The sequence below is a fragment of the Mytilus trossulus genome, chromosome 2 (assembly GCF_036588685.1).
Source record: "Mytilus trossulus isolate FHL-02 chromosome 2, PNRI_Mtr1.1.1.hap1, whole genome shotgun sequence".
In the NCBI taxonomy this organism is placed as follows: Eukaryota; Metazoa; Mollusca; class Bivalvia; order Mytilida; family Mytilidae; genus Mytilus; species Mytilus trossulus.
Window position 1 is genome coordinate 35,483,535 of NC_086374.1, and position 27,954 is coordinate 35,511,488.

The 27,954-nt window shown below is 38.1% G+C and overlaps 3 protein-coding genes across 4 annotated transcripts; 2 read left to right on the top strand and 1 right to left on the bottom strand.

Moving 5' to 3' along the window:
• Positions 1-587: 587 nt before the first annotated feature.
• LOC134707088 (FAST kinase domain-containing protein 4-like) lies at positions 588-27,918 on the top strand. Of its 2 annotated transcripts, none has more exons than XM_063566593.1 (7): positions 588-710; positions 18,674-20,221; positions 20,474-20,598; positions 21,966-22,080; positions 22,393-22,471; positions 22,738-22,852; positions 26,712-27,918. In XM_063566593.1, exons 2-7 carry the CDS (start codon positions 18,688-18,690, stop codon positions 26,793-26,795), a joined length of 2,052 nt encoding a protein of 683 aa, XP_063422663.1. In that variant the 5' UTR covers positions 588-710; positions 18,674-18,687; the 3' UTR covers positions 26,796-27,918. The 2 variants fall into 2 exon arrangements, with proteins under 2 accessions (XP_063422663.1, XP_063422662.1); XM_063566592.1 differs by having other exon boundaries at positions 597-727.
• LOC134705740 (tRNA 2'-phosphotransferase 1-like) lies at positions 8,449-9,264 on the bottom strand. The gene has a single exon (XM_063564459.1). The coding sequence runs from the start codon at positions 9,262-9,264 to the stop codon at positions 8,449-8,451; it is 816 nt and encodes a 271-aa protein (XP_063420529.1).
• On the top strand, positions 24,118-25,163 carry LOC134708612 (uncharacterized). The gene is made up of 2 exons (XM_063569260.1): positions 24,118-24,577; positions 25,093-25,163. Exons 1-2 carry the CDS (start codon positions 24,118-24,120, stop codon positions 25,161-25,163), a joined length of 531 nt encoding a protein of 176 aa, XP_063425330.1.
• Positions 27,919-27,954: the final 36 nt, after the last annotated feature.

A 27,954-nucleotide genomic window follows, 5' to 3' on the forward strand; every position in this document is an offset into this window, starting at 1 on the left:
ATAGCCATGATATGAGATACACATCATATTATGTGCGAGGTGTAAAGGTAGAGGCAGGGGTGTCCTGCTTTCCATTGTATTAACCTCATGCCTTTAATTATAGATCTTTATCGATTTTATTTGTGTTTAGTGAATCTTAAAATACATATTTGATAAGGTATTTTACCTTTTAATCCAGTGAGGTGAATTTACAAACAATATAAATTTTATAAGTCCTCAATTTTTTTTTTAGAGTTCCCCGTGTACAGAGAATCTATTTTTTTATAGTTATTTGTTAAAAATTTTAAGTACGATTTGAATTTTAATTCACCACTTGTATAATATCTGCTGAGGAGGTGTACCATAATAGGAAGAAAATACATATAGAATAAAAACCGTGACGTTACTGTTGAAAATCTCCACTTGAACCCCAATAGGTACTGACGTCAACTTAATTTCTGTATTCTAATGTAACAAATATAAAATTCTGATTCGAAAAGTTTCTTAGAATATAATATTGTATCTGTTTTAATATTGTTAAATTGTAAAAAAAAAGTATTACATTCGGATTTTTCATCCGGTATCGTTTTGTAAGTTATCTAAGTCTACTGGTACCAGATAATTGTTCACGTTTCTTCCTCGAAGTCCAATTTACGAAACCAGACTGAGTTAACCAAGGTCAGGTCCACATGAGAACACTGTAAAGAATGTAAACCTTTGCTCAGCAAAAGGTAAAAGAGCACAAACAGTAATTTATAAATTGTTGCTATGGATCTTTTTTAATAGTCTGTCTTTTTGGATCGGATAAATCCAGCACAGAAAGGCCTGTTACATGTAATAATAAGGTCTAATTTCCTCAAAGTTTAGTCAACACGACAACAGACATTGGAAAATGACATACCAGCAGAAATACCAAATTGACAGTGCTGGGCATTATTGCCACTGATAAAATACACAAATTTACCACAATGCAATAGACCACTTTCGAGTTCATCCGTCACCGGAAAAAACGCGTCAATTATATGCGCCTGATAGAATGTATGTCTTTTAAGTCCGAGTTCGCTATCAACGATGGCTGTTCCGATCTAAGTTATTTCTTAGATGGAACGGATTTACCGATTTCACTTACAAGGCTGTCTGTTTCTTTGTTTGGTAGTTTTCGTTAAGAGAGTGCACATGCACCGGTGTTTCTGGACATCCGGATAAGAACCAGATAAAACCGGGAACCAGCACTACACTCCCCCCTGTTTTGTTTGAAGGGCCCCAACCGAGGTAAGAGGTGACATACCGCCATCCTTTTCGGCTGGACCCATCAAGATCCAATGATCAGGGTGGTGCTGGTACTAGTCCTAGGATAGGCATCCTCTCACGTCTGTTCTGAAAATTAAAATCTACCCCCACCCATCTGATTAGTATGAATCCCATAATTTAAAAATACCCAGCACTTAACTAAATGGACAATAAAAAGCCTTCATGGCACACATAACAAAATTACTTTAAACGACTGTATTACTAATTTACATATTTACAATTTGTACACTTCATTATTTTGTCTATAATAACTGTCACACTACACTCTTAGGCCATAAAACCTAAGGGCATTCATACCACCCTCTTGGAAGGCCCCATCCACCGTCGCCCCCTGTCTCTGCCAGATACTTGGGGTGACAATACCCTGCTCGTGGCACCCAAGTCTAAAGTATGGGGCATCTGATTCTAGGAGGAGGCGGTCCCGGGGTATCCTCACAACCGCCAACTTCTGGTCCTCACTGAATGCGTTTACTGACCCTGTGAATCCAAAATGCACCCCTGGGAAATTATCCATCCATTGTTGTGCTTGTTCCCAGCCTCCATCAAAACAATGTAGATGGATAGGATGACCCTTGTTCAAAATAGCCCTACACTGCCTCATACACTGGATATGGGCCTGTGCACTATGAACATCGTCCTTGCCTCCTCTTACATGGAGTACCACAGGAACACCTCCCTGTGATGCCATTGCCAGGACCCATCTTAAGGTGCTGATCTGGATTTGAGGCTGAGGGGCTCCCGTCGAGAAATCCAGACCAACCTCTCCAAGTACCCTTAATTTTCCGGTCTTCAGAAGGGTCTGAAGTCTGAAAGCCCTTGCATCATCCAGTTTCCGGGCCTTCTTCGGATGCACCCCCATAGCAACCACCCAGCTCTGGTCTTGTACCTCGAGCTCTTCATCTGATGGCCATGTTCTGGGGTCACAGAAATTGATTACTCCTCCCCTCACATCAATGGCATATAGCTGGCTACTTGGCAGCCTCATCTCCATGTACTGCCTAAGATTAGACCTACCCGGAAGATTTGTCTTAGCCTCAGCCCTATCAAGGTGGAAGTGGGCGTCCACAGTAATAGGCCTGGGTCTTGACACTGCGTTTTCCAACCTTGGGGATGTTTCCATACTAGCAGAAGCTTGACTGTGGTTCAATGGTGGCCCAATTCTCCCCTGTGATAAGATAGATCCCACCAGGTACATCTCCCGAAGCTCCTGACTTCTTCTTTCTCCAATCCAGGACATAATAAGAATTTGTATCCTCCAGTGGATCAATACCCCTGGAGAATTAACAGGCACTAGTGTAAACTGAGATGGCAAAGTCCATCCACCAGCAACACATACTTCCCTCATTGGTCCCATCTCCACTTCCTCAACGGTTCTGGGCCAGTTTTTAACCTGTCTATTGACCCAGGCAGCTAAACCCCAAATATCCACTCTTCCAAGAATCATTTTTGACTGTGTCTGGAGGGCCTCAAACCTAGCTCTAACCAAAAGGTTAGATCTGAGCCCTCCAGACAGTTCCTGAAAAATCTCCACAAGGTGTTCCCCCCTGATGTGGGGTTCTATGTTGATGGCCCTAACATTGCAGCCATCAACCGGACACAACATAAATCCATCTGTCTCCTGGCTGGCTTGTTTGTCCTCGTCTCTACGGGACAGTGCTGGGCTTGGAATTGAAGGTCTACTATTCCCATAAGGCTGCCCCATGGTCCGTCTGGTTTCCTGACTGTTTTTCTGGGACTTTTGACTTGGCCCCTTTTCTTCTCTAAGTAATGCCCTTCGCCTACGCTCAGCCCTTTTCCAGTTTTCTTTTGCCCTCTTCTCTGGGTTTTTGGCTCTCTGTTTGACTAAGTAAGAGCCTGACTTTGAAAAAACACCTGCAGGTCTCATCGTCCGTGTAGGGTCCTCGCGATCAACTGTTACCCCACGCTGGACAGGGGACTTGGGCCTTGATTCTGTCTGTCTTTCCTTTCCCTCGTGATCCTTGGGAATACACACGGATTTCATCATGACCCTTCTTGGCGGTGATCCGTCTCCCTCCAAATCACTTTGAGTGTCTGTCCACTCACTCCATGACGAGGTCCTGGCCAAACGTGCCTCGGACCATCTTTCAGGAGCCTTACCCCTCTTCCTTCCCCAGCTATTCTCTTGGGGGCTCTGGGACTGTTCTTTAAAGGTCCTCGCCCTCCTACCACTACGATCAAAATCTCTTCTTGCAAGTCTCTGTGTTGAGGCGGGTCGTCTGGACCCTGCCCCTCTGTGCCCTGCATCTTTCTTCTTCTCAGCTTCTCTCTCAAACTTCCAATCATTACTTCTTTTGAAACTCCCTTCGTCGCTTGCACTGCTCATTTTACTTGAATTTCTGGAAAATACAGGTATACCCAACCTTACTCATCACCTCAAACGAGTAAGCAAGTTCCCCTACTCAACACAAAGTTCCCTTACCCAACCCCCCTATTATTTCTGTCTCATCAACCACCACCTCACTCTTTTGTAGGACACCGGTTGCGTACGCTCCTACAGAGTTTAATGGGAGTTGAGGTCACACCCTTTGTTACCTGGACCTCTTTGCAAGTTTTGCATAGGTATTCCCCTAGTTCTTCACCATCTTGCGGTGAAATACCCACACACCTCCCATGAAACCATTCGGTGCACCAATCATAAAATCCCCTATATCTGGGCCCCTGCAGATGCAGTACATTTCTTCCTGAGAGCTTAAAAGGCCGGGTTCAAAACTATATACCCCTGAGGGTTTCCCCTCTATGCTCTGAGTAGATCTACATATTTCAGTGCCCTCCCCACCCTGCCCTACGTCTGAATCTTGTAATGGGTCTGGTGCGGGTGGAGTATTATCCTGGGTTTGTTTAGGGGTTTGTTTAGGGTTTTGTTCTGGGTTATCTAAGGTATTCTTCTCTACCCCTTCGTTCCCCTGTTCCAGTCTCTTCTTTTCCTTAACTAACCAAGGAGGGAGTACTCGATCTTTACAGATCTTTAACCTATCGTGATTGGCGGTTACTAACTATTTTTTCATCTTCACCTTGTACAAGTATGCGGAGACCCTCTGAAACACAATTCCGGGGCCCTTCCATACAGGACAGAGTTTCTTGCATTTCCCCGGGGTTGTGGCAGTGTCCAATTGGTACACCAAGTCCCCTACATTGTACTGGCGTAGATTTACCCTCAAATCATAATCCCTCTTCTTAGTTGGCTAGTCTTTATGTTTAGTCTGGCAACTTCATGAGCTGCCTGCAAAGCCTCGACTAATTCTGCTACATATCCATCCAAATCTGGAGGGCTCCCATTCCTGGGGGGTCTAAACATTAACTCAGCCGGGGTGTTAACTTCCCGCCCTAGCATAAGCTTATTAGCCGTAAACCCCGTTGTTCTATTAACTGATGCCCTTATTGCTCCCGCCAATTGGGCAATGTTCTCGTCCCACGCCCTTTGAGTAGTTCCCACAAAGCACCTAACTGCGGCCATTAGAGTTCGATTGAACCGTTCAACCTGTCCATTAGCACAAGGACGATATGGGGTTGTTCGGGCCTTATGAATGTGCAGTAATTCATACACAGCCCTGAACAGTTGACTTTCAAAGTTTCTACCCTGATCGGTAAAGATTTCAAACGGGTACCCAAAGCGACAGAAAAACTCATTGACCGCTGCCCTTGCAGTCACTTCGGCAGTCTGCGATGGAAGGGGGACACACTCAACCCATTTGCTAAATTGGTCCACCATCATGAGCACATTCTCATTCCCCCTCTCAGTCTTGGGAAGGGGTCCGATAAAACCCAGATGGACTCTCTCAATCGGATAACCCGAGTGGTACAGGGTTTGTGGACACCTAGCAGACCTCGTAGCCTTCTTGTTCTGGCTACACTGTCTACAACTTGCTACATATCTCTCAACATCCGCCCCCAGCCCGTGCCAATAGTAACTTTGTTTTATTTTTTCCCTTGTCCGCTCGGCACCTTGGTGTCCCGCGGACGGAATGTCATGACACAACTCAAGAATCTCATTCCTCCATTCTATTGGAACAACTAAACGAGGGTTTTCTCCTTTCGTAGGAATGAGAATCACCTCTCCACTGTTTGTCATCATGAATCTAGACCTATTCACCAAATAAAACTTTGCATGTGGACTACTTCTGAAAATGTCTCCTTGCGGCGGGTCACCTTCAGCCCTTTTACCAACCACTTAAGTTCTTGGTCCTTACCCTGACTCTCACAAATCTCATCCACTGCATATTTCCCCAAACCAACGCCATATTCACCCTGAATGACACAAATGGACATTTCCCCTGTATCTGGAGAAACAACCACATTCCCGTCTGCCACAAGTATCATTAGCCTTGAAACATGAATTTCATCCAACTCTTGACCTCGGCTATTGGCCTGGCCCTGAACCATCATGACTTCCGGTGCGAGTATAACCTTGGTAGCAAGAGGTACAACATAATCTACCTCCTCCGCAAACCCAGACCACTGCATGTGAGCTTTTGCACAGTATTTGCAACCTTTACATGTACATGGGAGATTGGACAATTCTACTTCCGTAGAGAACCCCGGGCATGGTAGTTCTGTCGGAATTCTGGAAAGTCCATCAGCGTTTCCATGTTTTACACCCTGCCTGTGTTGGACAGGCATATGGTTCTGGCTGAGTTCTTTCATCCACCTAGCCAATTGTCCCTCTGGGTTCGTGAACCTAAGGAGCCATGTGAGACTCAAATGATCAGTTCGGACTACAAACGGACGTCCCGCCAAATAATGACGAAACTGGCGGGTAAACCTCACAATAGCCAATAGTTCTTTTCGTGTTGTACAGTAGCGTTGCTGCTCTGGGGCCAGTGTTAAACTTGAATACGCCACAACCCTTTCCTGGACCTGTATCAGCTCGGCTCCCAAACTTTTATCGGAGGCATCACAGTCCAAGATGAAGGGACCTGTGGCATTCGGTAGAGCGAGTACGGGGGCTGAGGTCAAGGCCATTTTCAATTTGTCAAAGGACTCTTGCTGTTCTGTTTCCCACCTGAATGGTCTTTTACCTGTGACCTCTTGGAGGACGACAGCTATTTTTGAATATGCATGAATAAAGGATCCATGGTAATTAGCAAAGCCCAAGAACCTCTCGATATCTTTACTATTGTTAGGGGTAGGCCAATTTTTTACATCCTCAATATAGCCTGGACCTATCTCCATACCGCCTTCTCCTACTACTCTCCCTAGAAACTTCACTTTCTTCTGAAACAATTCACATTTTTTTGGTTTTAGTTTCAGCCCAAATTCCTGGAATCTTTGCAACACCGCCCTAAGATTGGCGAAGTGGGCCTCAAGATATTGTCTAAGAACGCCAAGACTATGTCCCATGTAAGCCCCCGTGGGACCAGATTCACAACTCGTGCGTACGGGGCCGGACTGTTGCATAAACCAAACGCTATCCTGGCAAATTCAAACAGCCCATACTTTGAAATGAACGCGGACTTAGACGGATCTTGTTACCTAATCTTAACCTGCCAATATGCAGAATTAGCGTCAAGTTTTGAATACCACTGGTTTCCCGCCAAAGTATCTAGACATTCCCCAATCAGGGGTAAGGGGTACACATCTTTGACCGTACAGGAATTAACGGCTCTGTAATCAATGCACCTCCTGACCCCACCATCTTTCTTTCAAACTAAGACCGGGGCAGAGCACCACTCTGACACTGAAGGTTAGATCACCCCCGCCTCGAGCATTCGCTTCAAGTGTGCTTCCTCCTCTTGAGCAAACCCCACAGGCGTTCGCCTCATTCTCTGCTTAATAGGCAGGTGGTCCCCTGTATCAATGTGGTGTTCAATGAGGGAGAAGTTGCCCAAGTCAAATTCATTGGCCGCAAAAACATCGCCAAAGTCCGACAACAGAGAAGCTAACTGTTTTTGGCCATCTGTATCTAGATTGGCTTTTGACTTGTCAAACAGATCTTTCAAATGATTGGGCACACCCGCTTCAACCAATGAGTGGCCCTCCCCTTCAACTTTGCAAACCCAGGGGTCATTTGGGTCATTTTGAGCCAATTCCAACTACGTGTCCGGAAGTATTTCAACTTCAATCGCCCGGGCTATCATCTCATTCTCTGGAATTGTCACGTGCTTATCCGAAATATTCATCAAACAAATAATAGGATGACGTCCCGGGGCCTGTAAAGTTCTTGGGACTAACAGTTCATCATGGGTACAGGCCTCAACAACGTATCCTGACAACTCATCACTGAGGTTACACAATACCCTCATAACTGAATTCGGGGCACAGTGACCGTCTTATCCAAGAGTACATTAGCTTCACAGGGGGCTTGTCCCACTGCACCAGATGTCATGGGGATTACTTTATCTTCGTTTTTTAAATGCCCTTCTAACATATCCAATGCCACCCCCTCTTCTCTTAACAGATCAAAGCCCAAAAGCATGTCATCTGAGATTGGAGCTACATAAATATTTGCTTCCATCACTCGTGCACCCAACTAAATTTCAGTGGGTCCCACAATGAATCCATTCATGTGGATACCCCTACCCTACGTGTGCATAATGACCTCCTTAAGAACTGGGGGAACAACCTTCAGGGACTTGTACACTGCCTCTGAAATAAGTGTCACCTCTGCAGCAGTGTCTACAACTGCAAACAAACTCTGCCCTTGAACCTTTACAGGCACCCTGAACCAGAACGAAGTCGACAGACTGTAACCACGCCCTCTTCATTCTCAGGGTCACCTTTTCTGTCTTGCATGCCTTTCACCAGAGTGTTATCTAGGTCACTACCTGAGGTTTCATCACCAGGTTCCCTAGTTGCTTCGCTATATCCTGGGGGAGGGTAGTTTTCAATTTCAGAAACCCCATCCCCTGTAGAGTCTGACCAATTTCCAGACTGTTCAGTATTTGGACCAATTTTTCCCCATTCAGTCGACTTGCATGTGCTGTCAAAGAAATGTTCCCTGGGGTCTTCACTTCCAGTAGACTCTGGCTCACGTGCCCCGATGTCATATGACCCCTTTACCTGCTCTGAAACCTGTGGGGTATCTTGATGGACACACATAACCTCGTTCACACTATCACATGGAGAGCCTATTTAGGAAATTAGATCTGAATGTTCGGCTTCAATTGATTCGTCGTCATCATGAAGACTGACAGAGGGATCTTAATTCATGTATTCCCCTGTATCTAAATGCTGGGCAAATATAATGTACTTTGCTGGAAGAGTACCCTCCTCATTCCCTGAACACAAAATAAGTCCACTGTGGGACCGGAAAAACTTGTAACCGTCCTGCTGAGCCTCTTTTATATCCACTTTAACGATAACTTCCCAATGAGGCTTCATACTATCTGGGACTTGGGTACTAAAATAAATGTGAACCCGGCCCATCTTATTGATTCCCATGCCAACTATCCCATCCCATCCCACCATACTGGTGCAGTGGTATGCTTTTGTTACCTCACCCTGCTTAATCAATACCAGGTCAGAATCATGTATGGGGATGGAGTGACCATGATTTGCCTTAATCTTTAATCGACCTGTTATATCATCAGTTGACAATCTAAACCGATTATTGTCGTCAAATCTTACCACCCTACAAATATCTTCATCCGAGTACCCCTTTAGACCAGGTTGACAACTCAAGATTTCATCAACAAACAGGTACCCATCTGATTGTACATCATAATTGTATTTCTGGGCACCATGCCTTAATGTATAGGCTAAAGTTTTTGACAAGTGGCGATCTGCCTGACGAGGGGCAACGCCCGCTCCCTCATTCCCTGTTGAGTTTGAGTCAGATCCCACATTACCCCCTAGACTCCCTTCCTCTATACTTCTTTCAAAAGCATCCCCTTCCCCTGTCAAGTTTCCCTTAGCTTTGGGGGGCATACATGTAGGAAGCATTGGTTCCAGTAACTTTACATCAGATAAGGGTTCAGTCCCACTATCAACAATGTTGCCTCTAGATGGTACATCCATGGCTGGAACATCCTTGTCTGTGGGGTTCTGTACTACTTTCCTTACCAAACTATTTGTGGTTTCGCCCTTATTGAGACCTGTATCTATTTGGAACTGTCTCTGGCCTCCCGAGCAGCTCCGTTCATGTTTAAAGCCTCCTTTGAGGCAGATCTAACCTGGTCTGCGAAAGTCACAGCTTTTTCTCTATTCCTCATGGGACAATCCCTCTTCATATGCCCAGGAGGGTCACAATGAAAGCAATTTCCCCGTGACCCGGGGGATGGACTGCGGGAAGGCGACCTCTGAAGTTTTGGGCAATCCTGCTTAAAATGGTTTTGGGAACCACAGCTATAACATTCCATCCTAGCTGGAGATTGATGATTTCCTCCCCTGATGATTAGCTAGGAGCAGGGGCTGGAATTGCAATCTTTTTAAGTTCAGACAGTAAGTCTGACTGCATCTTATCAATTTTGTCTTCTACCCTCTCTATGTCTGCTTTCCAAGGGGTCTCTGAGTCCCTCTTAGATGGTAAAGTGGGAGCAGAAACATTTACTTCCTGTTCATATGGGTACCCCCTATTAAGACATGTCTGTCTCACTTCCCTTTTAGGACCCCTACCATAAATAGCCTGTTGGTTGTGTTGGAACCACCTCATTTTATCAATGGCCTCCTCAATACTTTTTGGACGAACATTCGAGGCTGCAGTCCCCGCCTCCTTATCAGACACCCCCTGACACAACCTGAGGACTGCCTGGTGGTACATGTGTTCCTCAGGTAGGTCCCTGAATGCCTTTGTAGCAAGTGAAAGGACCCTGTCAGCCCAGTCTTCCAGACTTTCGTCTGCCTGTTGACGGACAATCTGAAATTGGACCTGAGCAGTTTCAGGCAACTCTTTATATCCGTGAATGACATGTGTTTATTTCAAGGTTGGCAAAAAAGTGGTCAATACTAATATTGACCATGCCAGTGGTAAATACCGGTATTTACCGGGAAATACTGGCAAATACTGGGAAATACCGGCAAATACTGGTCGATTGAAATTTTGAGTGGTCATTACTTTAAAAACCACTATCTACTTGGTCAATTATAATTACAATTAATAATTAATTTATATAGAAAGTGTTCAAATCATTTTTAATGCTTTCATTTCTAATTCTATTGTAAATTCAAACAGGGATCTACATTGATTGATGTGTACATAATATTATAGTTAAAGGATAAAAACTTTAAGTCCCTACTTCAAATTTTCATTTCCAGCATGAAGAAGGTTTTTATCTCACAGTTAAATACATGTAGCTATTGACAGGAAATAATTTATTGTTTAAGGAGTCTTCATGTATCAATTTTATTACTTTCAACCCATGTACTGTCAACTTTTATTAGAGGCTGTTGTTTTAGTAATTAAATTTTCACACCTAGCAATGCCAGGTGATAGGTAAAAAGACCCATGTAACTTCATTTACCTGTAGTTTTATTTACCTTTAATTTTAATTACCTGTAAAATCATACATTTTGAATAAAAATATATTGATTTAAACATGTTGAAATAAAATATAAATTTGTATATATATATCTTAAGTTTGTTATACCATAATTCATAAAAACTAAATTTTAAATCAGTAGGAATAAGTGTTATAAATGAATAAAACATATCAAATTCATTAATTTTAAAAGCTGACACATTATATTTGAATTTTTATCAAGATTTTACTTCAATTAATAGAAGAAACAACCATGAAAATTTCAATTGACCAGTATGTGCCAGTATTGACCACTTTTGGAGTATTGTCCGGGGCGGTAAATACCGGTAAATACCACTGGTAAATACCGGGGGTGGTATTTACCGCCCAACCTTGGTTTATTTCGATCGGTCAACATTGCGTAGTATTCGCTGGCCTTACCCTCTAAGCACCAACAAATTTGATCCTTACACTCTTGAGGGGACCATTCATATACCTCTGCGTACCGTGAAAATTTCACATAAAAGGCTTTCCAATTTGATTTTCCATCATACTTTAAAGTTTTGGGTGCATGGTCAACTTTTTTATGTGGCTGGGACCCCTGCACCCTTGGCCTTGTTTGAATCCCTGATGGCAGCCCTGAATTGTATGGTGTGAAACCTACCTGTACCTTGTTTTGTGTTGCATTTGACTGTGACTGGTTAGGATCTATGCCATACCTATAATCTTGCCCCCTGTCATTTTGTCCTGAATGTGGGGCCATATTGGGCCTGACTTGGACTGAGCCTTCCTCATATGGGGTACCTGAATACTGTACCCTTGCCCGCATGGGCTGTGGCCCTACACAGTAAGGTGTTGTAGTTCTGCTGCTTACCTGTGTATTTATCTGACCCACCTCATAATGGTTTGAGGGTTGGGCTTCATTTAAATGTGGGAGTGGGGTCCTTATATTATTTTGATCCCTGTGTCCTCTTGTTTTCTGGCTGGCCCTACCTTGTTGGTGTTTTTCATACCTACTTCTTGGTGTCTCACCGGGTCTCCACGGGGTCTGATCCCCACCATCTTGATGGTATGGTGCTGGGGAGATTAGCCCCGGGCTGATATGGACAACCATAACCTTGTTGTTGATATCCAGTACTTGAATTTTAAGATGGTGGATACCACTCCGTTTTTATATTACCTGTGTACCCCTTTTTAGCTCACCTGGCCCGAAGGGCCAAGTGAGCTTTTCTCATCACTTGGCGTCCGGCGTCCGGCGTCGTCCTGCGTCCGTCGTCGTTAACTTTTACAAAAATCTTCTCCTCTGAAACTGCTGGGCCAAATTAATCCAAACTTGGCCATAATCATCATTGGGGTATCTAGTTTAAAAATTGTGTCCGGTGACCCCGCCAACCAACCAAGATGGCCGCCACGTCTAAAAATAGAACATAGGGGTAAAATGCAGTTTTTGACTTATAACTCAAAAACCAAAGCATTTAGAGCAAATCTGACATGGGGTAAAAATGTTCATCAGGTCAAGATCTAACTTCCCTGAAATTTTCAGATGAATCGGACAACCTGTTGTTGGGTTGCTGCCCCTGAATTGGTAATTTTAGGGAAATTTTGCTGTTTTTTGTTATTATCTTGAATATTATTATAGATAGAGATAAACTGTAAACAGCAATAATGTTCAGCAAAGTAAAATCTACAAATAAGTCAACATAACCAAAATGGTCAGTTGACCACTTTAGGAGTTATTGTCCTTTATAGTCAATTTTTAACCATTTTTCGTAAATCTTGGTAATCTTTTACAAAAATCTTCTCCTCTGAAACTACCAGGCCAAATTTAAACAAACTTGGCTGCAATCATCATTGGGGTATCTAGTTTACAAATTGTGTGGCGTGACCTGGCCAACCAACAAAGATGGCCGCCATGGCTAAAAATAGAACATAGGGGTAAAATGCAGTTTTTTGCTTATAACTCAAAAACCAAAGCATTTAGAGCAAATCTAACAGGGAGTAAAATTGTTAATCAGGTCAAGATCTATTTGCCATGAAATTTTCAGATGGATTGGACAAACTGCTGTTAGGTTGCTGCCCCTGAATTAGTCATTTTAAGGAAATTTTGCCGTTTTTTGTTATTATCTTGAATATTATTATAGATAGAGATAAACTGTAAAGGGAAACAATGTACAGCAAAGTAACACCTAAAAATAAGTCAACATGACCTAAATGGTCAATTGACCCCATAAGGAGTTATTGCCCTTTATAGTCAATTTTTAACAATTTTCATAAAATTTGTAAATTTTAACTAACATTTTCCACTGAAGCTCTTAGGCCAAGTTCAATATAGATGGATCTCGAATGATTGTAAGCAGCAATAATGTTCAGTAAAGTAAGATATACAAACACATCACCATCACCAAAACACAATTTTGTCATGAATTCAAATGCGTCCTTTGTTTAATATTCACATAGACCAAGGTGAGCGACACAGGCTCGTTATACTCAGTCTGGGACCTGTACTTGTTGTCCCTCTTGGCAGGGTTTAATTGAGGCTTACATTTGTATGGGGTATCCTGCCTGCCATATGCCCCCTGAGGCTCATTATCCCATGGGACACTGTCATCATCTGATTCTCCTAAAAAGGCTGAATTCATAAGACCAGTGTCCCCTGGGGTCTGTATGTCTGGCCACCCTTGTTCCTGTTTTACTTGGAAGGGGGGTCCCCTCATTGATGGTGTTCTCCCCATGGCCACCCTGTCTACCCTCTGCACCATTTCATCATACTCCCTACAGTCATGAGTGGTTTGGCCGTGGGGAGGGGGGCCTTGATGGTAATTGACAGACCTGGAAAAGTCCACCCGGTCAAGGAGGTTGAATGTTACCCTCAAATAACTAATTCCAGATAGGTCATCCTCTGTGATGAACCCTTTCCCCTCTCTTATATCTCTTATATGTTCCGCTATGCGGGGCCCTACCCCTGGGAGTGTCAACAACTCTTGGTAGGAGCACTGGTTTATAATTACCCGTGCCAGTGTTTACCTTGTGGGCAAGTGTTAAAACAAATTTATTTATTTAAAAATAAGTAATACACAACTACACTTGCTTACCTGCTGGTATATATGGGTGGGCAATTATTAGGACAAGTTTATTTTATTTCAAAGTAAATAACAATAATTATACACAAAGACAATCTGCAGTCGGTTGTTTATTGCAATAACTGTGATTTTCCGCCTTGTTTGACAAGTGGATGCCATGGCGTCAACAAGTACCTGATACTACTATCGGTGATGTTAAATAAGTTTAATTGGGCCTCAGTGTCGCGTACACTTGGCAAATTCAAAATTTTGTTGAAAAAGACAAAACAATGTTGTTTACCCGGAATGACTACCGGTGATGCACTTCCGGACAAAAAATGGATCCGCGGGAGGTAATTCTTGGCCCGGGAACCAGTTCAAACTCAAAGTGGAAATTTAAATTAAAAACAATTTCAAAATTGACAACCTGTCAATCATTTTGACCCTTGAATAGCTTTCTACCCCGAAACCTATTTAATTGTCTCTTTTTCCTTTTCTAAATTAAAATTGTCTCATCCCTGGATCAAAACCCGATTCCCTGATGCAGACAACTTTTTCAGAAAGAAAACTAAAAAAATACGTTTTATCAGGGCCCGCTTTTTGCTGCAGCGCCAATGATAGAATGTATGTCTTTTAAGTTCGAGTTCGCTATCAACGATGGCTGTTCCGATCTAAGTTATTTCTTAGATGGAACGGATTTACCGATTTCACTTACAAGGCTGTCTGTTTCTTTGTTTGGTAGTTTTCGTTAAGAGAGTGCGCATGTACCGGTGTTTCTGGACATCCGGATAAGAACCAGGTAAAACCGGGAACCAGCACTACACGCCTTTATGACGTCATTTACCAGATAGAGGGGGTTGCCTGTATCCCTGCACTCTTTACCTTCATCAAGCGTCTTAGTGATCGTCATTGTGCAGGATAAATTAGAAATAATGGTTGTTCTGTAGGTACTTAATGACAATTCCCTAATGACAGCAATGCTGATTGTCAATTTTCAGAATTCAATTTGCAGAATAATTTGTACAATATAGAATTATAGTTTTCCAACCACTCGCTCAACATTGGAACGGAAGTGACGACGCCCCTTAACGCACAAATGACGTTCACTAAAACCAGAGTTTTTGACGGAAATGCATCGAACTCGAAAGTTGTCTATTGTAAAAGCCACTATGTTCAGTTACTTTGTTCTGGCAGAACTTTTCATCTAGTTTATTTCGTTCCGATGGAACTTTCCAACTTAGTTGTTTTATTCTGAGTGCAGTCAAAAAGTTCACGAAAAAGATAGCTATGTTGAAAGTCCCAAAAGCATGATGGGTAACACTTATTTTTTTTTGGTAGGGGTGTGCCATTTTTGCCTCAAAAAACGTCCCAATTTTAATATAACATTAACTGAAATTCAGTACCTATAGTTATATAAATATTTAAGAAAGAATGACCTATACTTATAAACAATATTTAAAATATGACCCATGCTTATATAAGCATCATCACTTATAATTCATAAATATACCAGCTACCCTTAAGTTTTTATATGGACCATAATTTGCTATTGGGCTCCGTTTCCTATAGAAAAGTGATAAAATGTGAATTACTGTAAGAAAAGTTGTAACTACATCTAAAGATGCCATTATTTTTATCAACATACAAGTGTATGCTACTCTTCCCTATAAAATAAATTGAAATATACGAATTTCAAAGATTCTACAACCGTATTTTTGTGTCGTTTCTCACGTTTCTTTTTGCTTCCGAAGAGCATAACGCTGACTGATTTATAGATAATCGTCACTGGCAAATTCGTAACTTTTGCTTTCAAATAACAAAGAACATCAACCAATAAGAATAGTGAGAAGAAAATGCCGAGAACTATAAGTATTTATGTAGCAGATGTAAGAACAGTGGCGTGACTTTTGTGTCAGATTTCATAACGCAAATTTTAGATGATGTAATCTGCTTTGTTGTAATAGAATTCTTAAAAACAATATGCAAATATGAACTCTTGCGAGATGTTCAAAAAGGTAAATCAGAGATGATTTACATTGTTGTTTTGATCTTCGTAATAATTACGTAAGAGAATGACGTTATCGTTATGCGTTACATTTCACAAGAAACAGAAGTCCAGTTATTTATTAAAATTGTTTTTGTCCTTAAGTTCTAATCATTTCCGGTCATACGTGAAACATGTGACTAACATGTGATCACGCCCTTACAGCCGGACATACGATAACGTTTAAACACACTATGTTTCCCAATAACGATGTAAAGGGTCCTTGGAAAATTCAATCGAAATTACGTCTCTTATCATGGTGCCGATGTTCGTTGGATTGATTTTGCTTCAGCAGTAAATATTACTGGATATTTTAGGTGAATAAAGATAATTAAATGAAAAATGCATGTTAATATACCGTTACACTTGGAATGTACAAAGTTGGTAACTTTGTCACAATTTTTTATTATTTTTTTTTATTCATGTTCTGCAAACACTTTTCAGAAACGCAATAAACTTGTCAAAGGAAAAGTAAACTTTTACCAGGCATGACTTGAAAGGAAGTACTTTATTGATTTTAGCCCACTAAAGTAGTTTAAAATGTGGAAACCATGTAGATGGTGTACAGGTCACAAATATCACATGGTGCCTATTTTAAAGATTTTAATTCCAAGTTAAAAGTTTTTTTCTTTACTGGATTTAAAGAATTTTACATTGCCAATAATTTGGAATAAATTTTATATAACTGAAATTTCAAAACCAAATATAAATATATTTTTTTGGCCAAAACATCAAGATACAACGATTATGGTATCCTGTATCATTGAAGAAAATATGGAAAATTCTGAATAAATTGTACTAATTGTTTTCAAAACAAGCACATATTTAGGAGTTTTATAATACTGTTACATTTAAGATGTATTTTAAGAAAAAGTATACTGTTCAGATTATTTTAAGCAGATTTTGCAATAAAATAAAACTAAAAAAATGCTTTCGGTTTCTTATGGTTTCCTGTCACGTTTAAAAAAAACTTTAATATAACATTGAAAATAGATTTTAAATATTAACATGAAGCAAGTAACACTAGTAATGGTGTTTATTTATGCCTTTTGAATTATATTGTGCAAAATAAAGAAAATAAAGATTGGTTTCCTGTTTGGTTTCCTGTCACGTAAACGGTGAATCAAAATGTATTAATTTTTTCTCGAAAAACTCAATTGTTCCATTCATACTATTCTAACACCAACACAACCCACAAAATAAAAGTTAAAATTTTAGAACTTATAAAAAAGGATACAAAAAGAAACCAAAGGCCGAATACCAAATTATGGTCCATATATGAGTTGACATCGTTTGGTGCACATACATTTGATCCTCAGTCAGAGCTCATACATAAACAGGTCGATTTCTGTATTTGACTTACAGAAGTCAAAACATGAATGTTTTTTCAATTTTAGACTTATCTAAGTCAGAAAATGACAGACTTGTTTAGGTCTATTTCTGTTGATGAAAAAACTTAATTTGTGGCCAAAGTACACCACCTATGAAAGCAAAAACCCGTCTGAGAGTTCACAAGGACTCGAGCTATCTATATTTAATGAACTAATTGAACATCCTTAATAAACACAGATGTTTTACCTCATTAAGTGTGATTTCAGGTGGTTGTATTGTAAAGTTAATTAACATTATCTCCGATCTTTTAGACTCTCATTCATATTTTTCTTTAGAAGACAAAGTTCAATGTAGCAATTATTTGATTTAGATGCATGTCCTTTTTGTAAATATGCGTGGGTCTTGAAGTTAACCAATTTTGGTAACCTATGGACTTGTAGGAGTAGACATTTGCAACTTTTTGATTTTGGTCAATTATTTCTTGCTTAACAATATTTGACTTATCAAAGTCGTATTCTGTCTTGTATTAAAGGGAGACAAATTCTAAAACTTACAAATTTAGACCTCTACAAGTCAAAAGCAGATTCAGACTTATTTATGTCTGAGCTCTGACTGATCGTTATAAATATGCATGGTTTTGGATTAACTGCATGTTTAAGCCCCTAATGAATATACGGATATCAAACGTAAATGCATTTTAATATAGGATATCATTAAAAAGGAGGGTCATTTTTATATAAAATGTAGCAAAATTATGACCCATATTTTTGGCACATCCCCATATACCCAATAATAGGAAGTTACCCCCCCCCCCCCCCCCCCCCCCCCCCCTGTGCCTGAAAGAATGTAGCTAGTTGAATAATTCTAGCGGAACAGAACAGAATTTAGTCATTTTAAATCTTTAAAAAAATTTTAATAATCTAGCTCCGTACTACAGTACATGATATATAAAACATGGAGATGTTATCATGTACTGTAGTACACCGCTAGATTAAAACTGGCGAGGAAAGGTAACACATTGCCACCAAAAGCTTTAATTGTGAAGCCCAGGTGGTCGTGTGGTCTAGCGGGATGGCTGCAGTGTAGGCGATTAGGTGTCACAATATCTCAGTAGCATGGGTTTGAATACCGGCGAGGGAAGAACAAAAAAAATGTGAAAGCAAATTTACAGATCTAACATTGTTCGGTTGATGTTTAGACGAGTTGTATATATATATATATGTCAAAGAAACACCAAAAGGCATATAGACAAAGCACATTAGCAAAAATGAAAAACAAGAATATCATAGAACAATAAAGCAAGTTCCAAGTGCCGTCAATTGGATATTAATTAAAATACACTAAACAGCATGAACAGTAAAAGTAACATTAGTACCCAGAATCTATACTTCAAGACCATGTATTATATGTGCTCAGACACTGGTGAGAAGTCTGTGTAGGAGCTGCAAGCTCTTGAATACTGAATAAGTTGGGAAATGTATATACAATATGCATGTGAGGTTGTAATTATAGTTTTCCTTTGTTTTATATTTTAGGATCTGTTAGCACCATGGCAAGTACCAGTCGTTATTTATCAACATTCCCTCAAATTTTAAGATGTGCAACAGGAAGAAGATTTCCGTTTCTCAGAGTATTCACCTCATCTGCTCATAGATGGTCATCTACATCCTTAGAACCAAAAATTATACCAGAAAATGAAGACAAAAAGAAAAATACACCAGATGTCAATATTTCAGGCAAAACTATTATCAAAAAAATATTCAATACAGATATACATCTGGATCCAAAAGATAATGAACAGAACGAAGAATCCCAAAATATAGAAGCTGATCCTATGGATATGGTAAATGAAAACCAATCAAAAGGAAGTAAAATACATGACATAAAAAGTAAGGTCAACAAAAAACAAGGTCAACCAAATGGAGACAGTAGGTTAAAAAATGAAAAATCACCTGTTGAAAAAGTTTTGAAACAGATTAAAAATGAATCCGAAATTGAAAAGATTATACAGCTTTCTGTAGAAGGGTTAGAAACGCATTCAAAACACCCTAAAGATGTTCATCGTATTTTGACAAATGGTTTACAAAGAATTAGCATACTTAGCATTGATAATGAATCGTCAGTTTTAAATGATGAAAACTTTAAACAGCTGATAGAATACGTAGAAACAAATTACAAGAAGTTATCATTGAAAGAATTATTGGATTGTTCCTGTTCACTTATATCTCTATTCCCAGAAGATGTAACTGTAGTAGAGCTGGTTGAAAATGAGTTGATGTGGAAAATCAGAGAAGCTGACTTGGATTTAGTTATTGAGTTACATAAATGTCATGAGTCCCCCAAAACTCAGTTAAGAAAAACAGTCCGTGTTCATTGTGAAGGCATAATCAAAAGACGTATGACTGAAACCAAACCAGGTCATCTGATGTATCTAATGAAACATTATAGCACAAGGAAAGATACCAAGTTTTTCTATAAGCTAGAAGATCGGGTCTTTGATTTGATAGACCACATGTCAGTAAATAATTACTGTAATATTATTATTTATTCCGCAGTCCGAGGTTCTAGAAATGAATCATTGTTACGTTTGGTTTTGTTTTATTTAAACAAAACATACAAAAAAAGACATATACAGCAAATTTGTAGTCTTTTATTTTCATGTGGAAAGCTAGCCATATATGACATTGACTTGTTTAATAAATTATCAGCAGACATAATGAAATCTGATTTAAGTAGCAGCAAGTTCACACTTAACATTCTAAAATCTGCAAGTATATTAGGATGGCGCCATGAAGAGACATTGTCATGTCTGTTAGAACAGCTGGTTAATGAAAATCAGGAACTTGATCTAGCTGATGTAGAAAATCTTCTCTTCTCAGCTTCAACTTTAAATTATTGTCCAGAAGACAAGGCTGAGCTTTTACAATCCCACTGCCTTAAGTTAATAGATACATGTACAAAAGAAACATCTCCATTACCTTGGTTGAATATAGTTTGGTCACTAGCAGTTTTAAGGAAAGCAACACCAGAGTTAATAGCAACTGTATTGGAACCTGAATTCATAAAGCATCTTGAGCAAGGAGGTTAGTGGATTAATGTTCACAGAGATTTCCCACTACAAAACAGTCTTATTTAAATGTTATATTTTAACAATTTTATTTTTTTTCCTTTGTATTTTTTTCTATACATTATGTAAATTATTCTCATCAGTCACTAAGTGAATTGGAGTCTGCGCTAAAATCTATCAAAGTTTTTAGATTAAACCCTATTGGACTTATTATTAACACTTTTTTAAAATAACTTTTAGAGTTAATTAATTCAATTTATTGTTTCAGGTACAAACAAATGGCAGTATCAACCAAAAATATTAGGCATTAACAGTGCTGCACACTTTGATGTTCCAGATTATAGTGGGGCTTATTTACCTCAGGAATTTTTATCAGAATGTGAACAAGGAAAGGTAAAAACATGTTAAAGACATTCAATGATAGTAGCATATTTAAAATTAAAGTCATATGAAACGAGTGAGTGGTGAAAAATAATGTTTGTCCATTTTTTGAACCAATGCATGTATACATCACAAACTTAGTCCTCTGTGCACGATTTTATCATTATTTTCACAAATATATCATATAATCGTCAATTTTTTTCTCTCTCTGTTTGTTATGATTTAACAAATATGGCTGCTCATTAAATGTCGTGTTTAGAAGCCGAGTTTTACCGATTGTCACCTTATAGTAAACAAATCACAAAAAGCATGGGTATTGAGCACATGTTTAACATGTATAATCAGATATTTGTTTATTACAAAGACAGATCCATGCGTATTGTGGTCACCGGATTTTTACGAAGAGGGTTACGCTCGGGTCACTATGCATACGGAAAATATGTCGGCGAATTGCTTCCTGGAAGCAAGCAATAAAAAATAAGAAAACTTCTTCTAAATGTGGTCAAATTAAAGAATTTTCCTCAGAAAAAAGTATATGTACACAAGTTGAATAATAAAAACTATCCATTTAGTTATAAAAAAAATATGCATAATTTTTTTTTATTTGAGATTTTTTATGACTTTAATAGGCATTATTTTAGGTCATGTAGGTATACACTTTAAATTGTACTACAAAAAATATATGATATAAAATGACAAATATATATCATGTATATGTTGTACCTGGTACATCAAAGATAAACCATTAAAAAGAAATAAATTCAGCAGAAGACAAGATCTACAAATATATAATTTTTGTTGAAATAGTTATTATCAATCAGCTTGTAGAAGATTCTTAGATTGATAGAATCTGTTATCAGCAATATAAGATCAACCAAAAAAGAAATTTTATGCATAAATTCTATTCTAGTCTAAAATGTAGGAGAGTATCCATTGTTGAAATTGCACATATAGGTAGGTGAGCAACACAGGCTCTAAAGACCCTTTAGTTTTTCATACATATATATATAGCAACGGTTTAACACAATAGTAGAACATGGATGAAATGTGTCTTTACTATTTTTGCAGCAAAAATGAGTCGTGCATAAATATATTCATAATTTTCTGTGAATTGTTCATTATAATCCTCAACAAACTTGTAATTTGAGTCCTAGCATTAAATAAACCTTACAGGTGTACAGTTTAACAGAAGATTTTATGACAAACCCAGATTAATCTTATATTGTTCAGTTTACAAAACAACTTAATTCAGAATGTTGCAGTTAAGAAAGCAATATTGGACGGATTTGTCTGTAATGATCATTGCATAAACCCTGTATATGTTTTCAGAATAGACAAATTAGGAATCCAATTATATTTTTTTGATTTTTGTTTTTCAGAACAGTGCAGTAAAGAAAACAATGTGTGATGACGTTTCATCTGCATTGGAAACATTTGCTGCTGAAGACCAGTTCTGGAAAAGAAACACGATGACAGAAAATGGCAACAAAATTGGTAAAAATTTATTTATCTTCTTGCAATTTGTTAAAGCTAGAAGAGATGAAAAAACTATATGCCTCTGTATCATACTATGATGATAGTAAGATAATCCTTAAAACCTGACCATACATGTACATCTGTTCTTCCATATAGTTGTTTATCAGCACTTAATTTTATTTGATAAGCCAAGACTGGCTAAACTAATTTTCAAATTGTGTATGCACAGTCTTACTACATGTAAAAGATTTTTTGTGAAACAAAAAGTAACATTGAAGATGCTACTTCTGTAAGATTTTTCACTGATGGTAAGTTTGGTTTTGATTTCAGATGTGGAGCTGTATGTAGACAACTCTGGACTCCCTATAGAATATGTAAATGTACAGGAAACATCACCAGATTATCATAGGTATGTGGTTAAAAATGGTAACTAAATTTAATTACAAAAAAGTATTGAACAAAGTTTTTGAAAAAAAAAATATAGTGTTTTTGGTTTGAAGGAATTGTTGGAAAATTTTCACAATTGCAAAACTTTAAGGATAACATAAATTTTTTACAATAAGCAAGGTGGTCTTTTAATTATGTATTTCACATTTTTACTATGTCCATGATTTGACACATCGTTTTATTACAAAATGTACTAAAACACATAATTATTCACAATGGTTTTTACAGAGTTGCTGTCAAAGTTTTAGGATTCCATGATCTCACTATTCCTGAAAAACTTCTTAAAGGTCCAGTAGATATGGAAATCAGACATCTTGGTTATCAAGGTTACAAAGTTCTCACAGTAAGTTTAAATTTTTTTTTAAGCACAAGTTTTCAGGAACAGTTGTGTCACACATATTTTTTATTGTCTTAACCCTTACCATGCGAAATTGTTTTTAGAAAATGTCTAATTTTCGTTTATTTGCAAAAATATGCAAATTATATGCAAATGAGCTTAGCCCTGTTGCTGTAGCATATTGATTTCTTTAAATCTTATATAGGTGATCACGGGGTGGGGTGGTCGGAGTGAGGAGGCGGAATTTTTTTGACGGGAATTTGCCCTAAAGTGGGTCAACAGGTGCAAAAAACGTCAATTTTGCCGATTTTTCACCCCTTCTCTTGACCCAGAAGACCCAGGGTTGCTGGTTAAGGTATCCAGTTGTAGCCTGCGTGTAGAGTGGACCCTAGTGAACAAATAGACCCCAACAGTTGATAGGTCGGAGTGAATCTGATCTTGATTCATCGGTCTACAGAAGGTCATTTGGACCCAAAATACCGAATTTCACGATTTTTGCCGATTTTTGACTTCGAATGGACCCAAAACCGGAAGTAGTTGTTTCCTATGCGTATTTCAATAATAATAATGATCAGTAGTTATATGGCTGTGGGTTTGCACTATCTTTGCCAGTTTTATGCCTCTGAACTTCTTGTGTAAGATACAGATGTGAAGCCTACCCCTCCAGAAAATCGAGTTTCAGCCAATTTCAATTTTCCAAGTCCGTATTTGTGCTCAAAATGCTACTTATACATGAGAAACGTGAATATGGATAGCCTCAGATTGACGGAACATGCATAACTTTTAAAATAAGTATCATAAAGTGGACTTCTAAAAGTATGGAACGCCATTAGAGCCAAATAACGGTTATTAGGGTCCGCCCGTCAAAAGACGGGTACCGCATGGTAAGGGTTAACATTATTGTGTATTATTAACCAGTTAGTATAATTATAAGCTTAACTGTCCTATCATTATAATAGGTGTCAATACATTATTTTACCCAAAATAGTCACCCCGGTCCATTATGACTTTTACCCGGTCCATTATGACTCATATCCGGTCCATTATTGATTTGTTGCCAGTCCTTTATGAGCACGTGCAATAATGTTGAAAAACCAAAAAAAAATGGCTGACATCAGTGTCCGCTTCGATTTCAATTTTATGTTTTGAAAAGATCTGTGCAACTTTTCTGTGGAATCACCTACAAGTCCAGGACTGCATAACTTCTTTTAGCAACATTTTGCGTGCTATATTTAGAACCGGAACTCTATAGACGCAGACGACAGTACAGTATGGCAGGCCTTGTTCCTGCAAAAATATCGGACAGATACGCCAAGAATGGCGAAGACATGCTTGATGTTTTGTCTCATGATATAATGAGGTACGAAATGCTTGCAGAGAAGGAGACGTTCAACGCTCTTACCTCCGTCCTGCAAGGGGAACAATCCCATGACAATGTCGAGCTACATGAAATCGAAGTAAACCGCTTGAACAATGACAACAACAACAATGACGAAGGTGATCCGACGGAAACACACGAGCAGCGTGACACAGGAAGCAGTAGATTTAGATCAGTTTCCAATGAGGACACAGACGAATTTCTCAGGAAAAATGTAAATAAAAACACGGACTACAAAACAAGATCAGATGTTAAAACTTTCTACACCTGGGCACAGCAAGTAGGAGAGTTTAGAGAGCTGCAGATGATTCCGTTTAAGGAACTAGATGCTATTTTAGCCCGGTTTTACTTAGGTTAGTTTAAAAGTTTTTTACTTCAACTTAAAGACTCCTAAAAATATGTTACTATGGTAATGATTTTTGATAAAATAGATTTGTACATGCTTTAGCCAGCTTCGTGACGGCTTACGGATAGGAACATGTATACTGAATTTTTTAGTCTGTCCAATATCATTCAGGACATCTTGTTTATATTTTGTAATATCAGTCTGTCCGTCCTATACTAACTTTTGAATTTCAGATGAAGTTACGCTTGTATGTAGGCTGAATCCTTGCAAACAGCTAGTCAGATCTTCTTTGAATTTTGTACACTCATTCAAAATAAGAAAATTAAAATGAAAATTCAATACAAGTTAACAATTTCATAGCACAATTTACCGTGTGAGACATCTGTGTTTTCTTGTTGATATCAATTGATTTTTGTATGATACATGTATATTTTTTGTATTTCATGTAAATTTTGTACATACAGAGTGAGGATACAGGCTGAATGGGGTTAATGTTCACTTTTTTTATGTTTCTATTTAAAGGTGTAAGGAACAAAGAGGGACAGGAGTATGAACCAGACACGCTTACAGTTAAGACCTTTGGACAAACCTAAGGAAGATGTATGGTATTCACATCAATGTATTGGGAAGAACAAATTGGGGACTATGATGAAAACTATGGCCGAGGCGGCACAGTTATATGGCCGTAAAGTCAATCATTCAACCCGTAAAACTTTTGCAACCAGTTTGTTACATTCAGAGCGCCCACCTACTGAAGTTGCCCAGCTAGGCGGATGGAAAGGAATCTCGACACTCACACACTATAATTTTCCGTCTATGAAACAACAAGACCAGGCATCAAATATCATATCAAATGTTGTCATTCCTCCATGTTCCAGCAATCAGAATGAAACGGCACCTGAGATTTCAGATAAGGATACCAGTGACTGTCCTGAATATGATATTCACATTGTTTCCTCTCAAGAAAAAACTCTTGATATTCATTATGACAAGGAAAATTATTCAGAGCTATCTATGTTTGAAAAACCATCTCAGGCTTCTAGCATTGTTAACAATAGTAAAAGTAACATGATTGCCAATAGAAAAGACTGCAGTAATCCATTCAGTATTCTAACTGGCGCTGTTATTAATGGTGGCGTAATAAATCTAAACATATTTTCTGGGAAGAGGAAACGGGATGACTTTTCCAGCTCTCAAGAGTCTTAATAATTATCAGACAAGTTCCTAATTCAATCTGTATTTGTTGTCCTTGTTGAAAAATTTTGTTATCAGTAAATAATTAAGAAAATATACAATTCCATTTTTATTGCCTCAGAACTGGTTAATAAAAGTATTAATAAATGGGTAATTTAATAATGGACTGGTTATATATCCTCGGTCCGTAATAACGGCCCGCGGATTACTGTAATGGCCCTCGGCGTTGCCTCGGGCCATTACAGCAATCCTTGGGCCGTTATTACAGACCTTGGATATATAACCAGTCCATTATAAAATTACCCATTTATTAATACTATATTATAGAATGTCTGCTTGTCATGTTTTAAAATTTTTGTCAGATTTTCGGAATCTTCTGGTTTCATCCATTTGAATGCCTTCAAAAAAATTCCCCATGAACCCCCATTTTTCTTTTTATTAATCTTTTACGTGTATAATTATAAGTCATTTGTAAAAGTCTTATAAAATTTTATTTATTTTTTAATAGTATTTGAGAACTCTAACTGGTCAATGATAAAGCTATGAAAATCAAGAGAGAACATTTTCCCGCCAAAATTCCAATGGCTAATATCTCGAAAAACAAGCACATTGACCCCTATATTTTTTTTGCTTTTTTGATTCCTTAATTTATTCCCTATCAATACATACTAGTTTTATGAAAAGTTATTTATTTTGAAACTGAGCAGCAAACATCCTTATATGAAGCTGCTTCTGAAATAAAAAGAATTATATATTCTTCTGATGGATTGTAATATATATATATGTTAAGCATATAGTTAACCAATAGTATAGTATAGATCTAAATTGATTGATATTAATTTAGAAAACAAAATTTTTATATTTCTGGACTGAATTGGAATTTTAATTGTTAGTAATTGAAAAAATAATATTGTGTCACATAATAACTTCTGCTCATTTTTTTTCAGATTACACACAGTGAATGGATACATATCAAGACTACAGAAAAGGCAGAATACCTCAAACACAAACTTAAGGAGTTGGTCTTATGACAAACATTATGTTTTTAGATTTTAAATAGATTTTTATGGACATCTACAAAAGTGACTGCGGTATATTTACCTTTGTCTATCTGTATGATTGTCCAAACTTGTTTGCAGGTTCATTATTCTGTACCGTGTCTATGGTGATATGTCTTACTGCTCAGCAACATTAGGGTCACTATGACTTTATGTTAAGTGATTTAATCAGTTTGATAATTTTGTTTTAAAATCATTGCTCTGGACCAGATGTTAAGATACCAGTCATATTTCCTCACTTGAGTCCTCTTGTGTAATAGAATGATCTGCAATATCTTATTTCACTTTAGCCATTCATCTTGAGTTTGATCAACTTCAGCACCCCTCAGGACCTTTGGCTATTTATATTTCAGTTATGTTTCACCATTACAGTCCTGGTGTGTAATACATTTACTTTTCATGAACATACAAGTTACTTTGACCTATATTTACAACTCAGACAAGTGAATGTATAAGATTTTGATTAAAAAACTGCCACTCAAAAACCTATAGTTACATAAATTTTCATCACAAATATCATATTTGGGTCAAAAATTGCATGAAAAGCAGTCAAAAGTTTGGCTTTAACGCTATATATCCATATATTCAAAACCTCATCTCTAGGTTTAAGAATTCCAACAACATAGTGCTGTGAGGTGGAAATTCTTAAGGTTATATTCATGCCTATTCTAACAATAGATTGATAATATATACTCATATACTCAATTTACAAAATGATGTGTATGTGTATACTATTTTTTAAAAGAATTATATTAGTTGTGCATGTGTACAAATGTTTTTTTTTTTTAAAGTTCCAAGTACAACAATGGAGGATAACTCCGTTTCAAAATATTGCTAAAATGTGTTGCATTGCAATTCAATGTTAATTTAAATTCTCATTGATAAATAAAAAAATTCTTTATACTTCAGTACTCACATACACTTAAACTTATATATGCTGTTCAGGAAGGTCACTTTAAAATTTTTACAGTATGTATAAATTTTTGTAGAAAGATTTCCTGTTAGTAGTACTAGTTAAGCATCCATTCTCTAGTTTTCAATTTGATTTAAAAAAAATTTGCATTGATTATTATTGATTAAACTAATTTAACTTACAGATATTGTTTTTATCATGCAAATTCAACCATATATT

Excerpts from the sequence above, each read along its gene's own strand:
- LOC134705740 (XM_063564459.1), bottom strand. The coding sequence starts at position 9,264 with ATGGATGTACCATCTAGAGGCAACATTGTTGATAGTGGGACTGAACCC.
- LOC134707088 (XM_063566593.1), top strand. The coding sequence starts at position 18,688 with ATGGCAAGTACCAGTCGTTATTTATCAACATTCCCTCAAATTTTAAGA. Across the intron at positions 20,599-21,965 it reads CAGAATGTGAACAAGGAAAG|AACAGTGCAGTAAAGAAAAC; the intron begins GTAAAAACATGT and ends TTTGTTTTTCAG. Across the intron at positions 22,081-22,392 it reads AGAAAATGGCAACAAAATTG|ATGTGGAGCTGTATGTAGAC; the intron begins GTAAAAATTTAT and ends TTTTGATTTCAG.
- LOC134708612 (XM_063569260.1), top strand. The coding sequence starts at position 24,118 with ATGGCAGGCCTTGTTCCTGCAAAAATATCGGACAGATACGCCAAGAAT. Across the intron at positions 24,578-25,092 it reads TTTAGCCCGGTTTTACTTAG|GTGTAAGGAACAAAGAGGGA; the intron begins GTTAGTTTAAAA and ends TTCTATTTAAAG.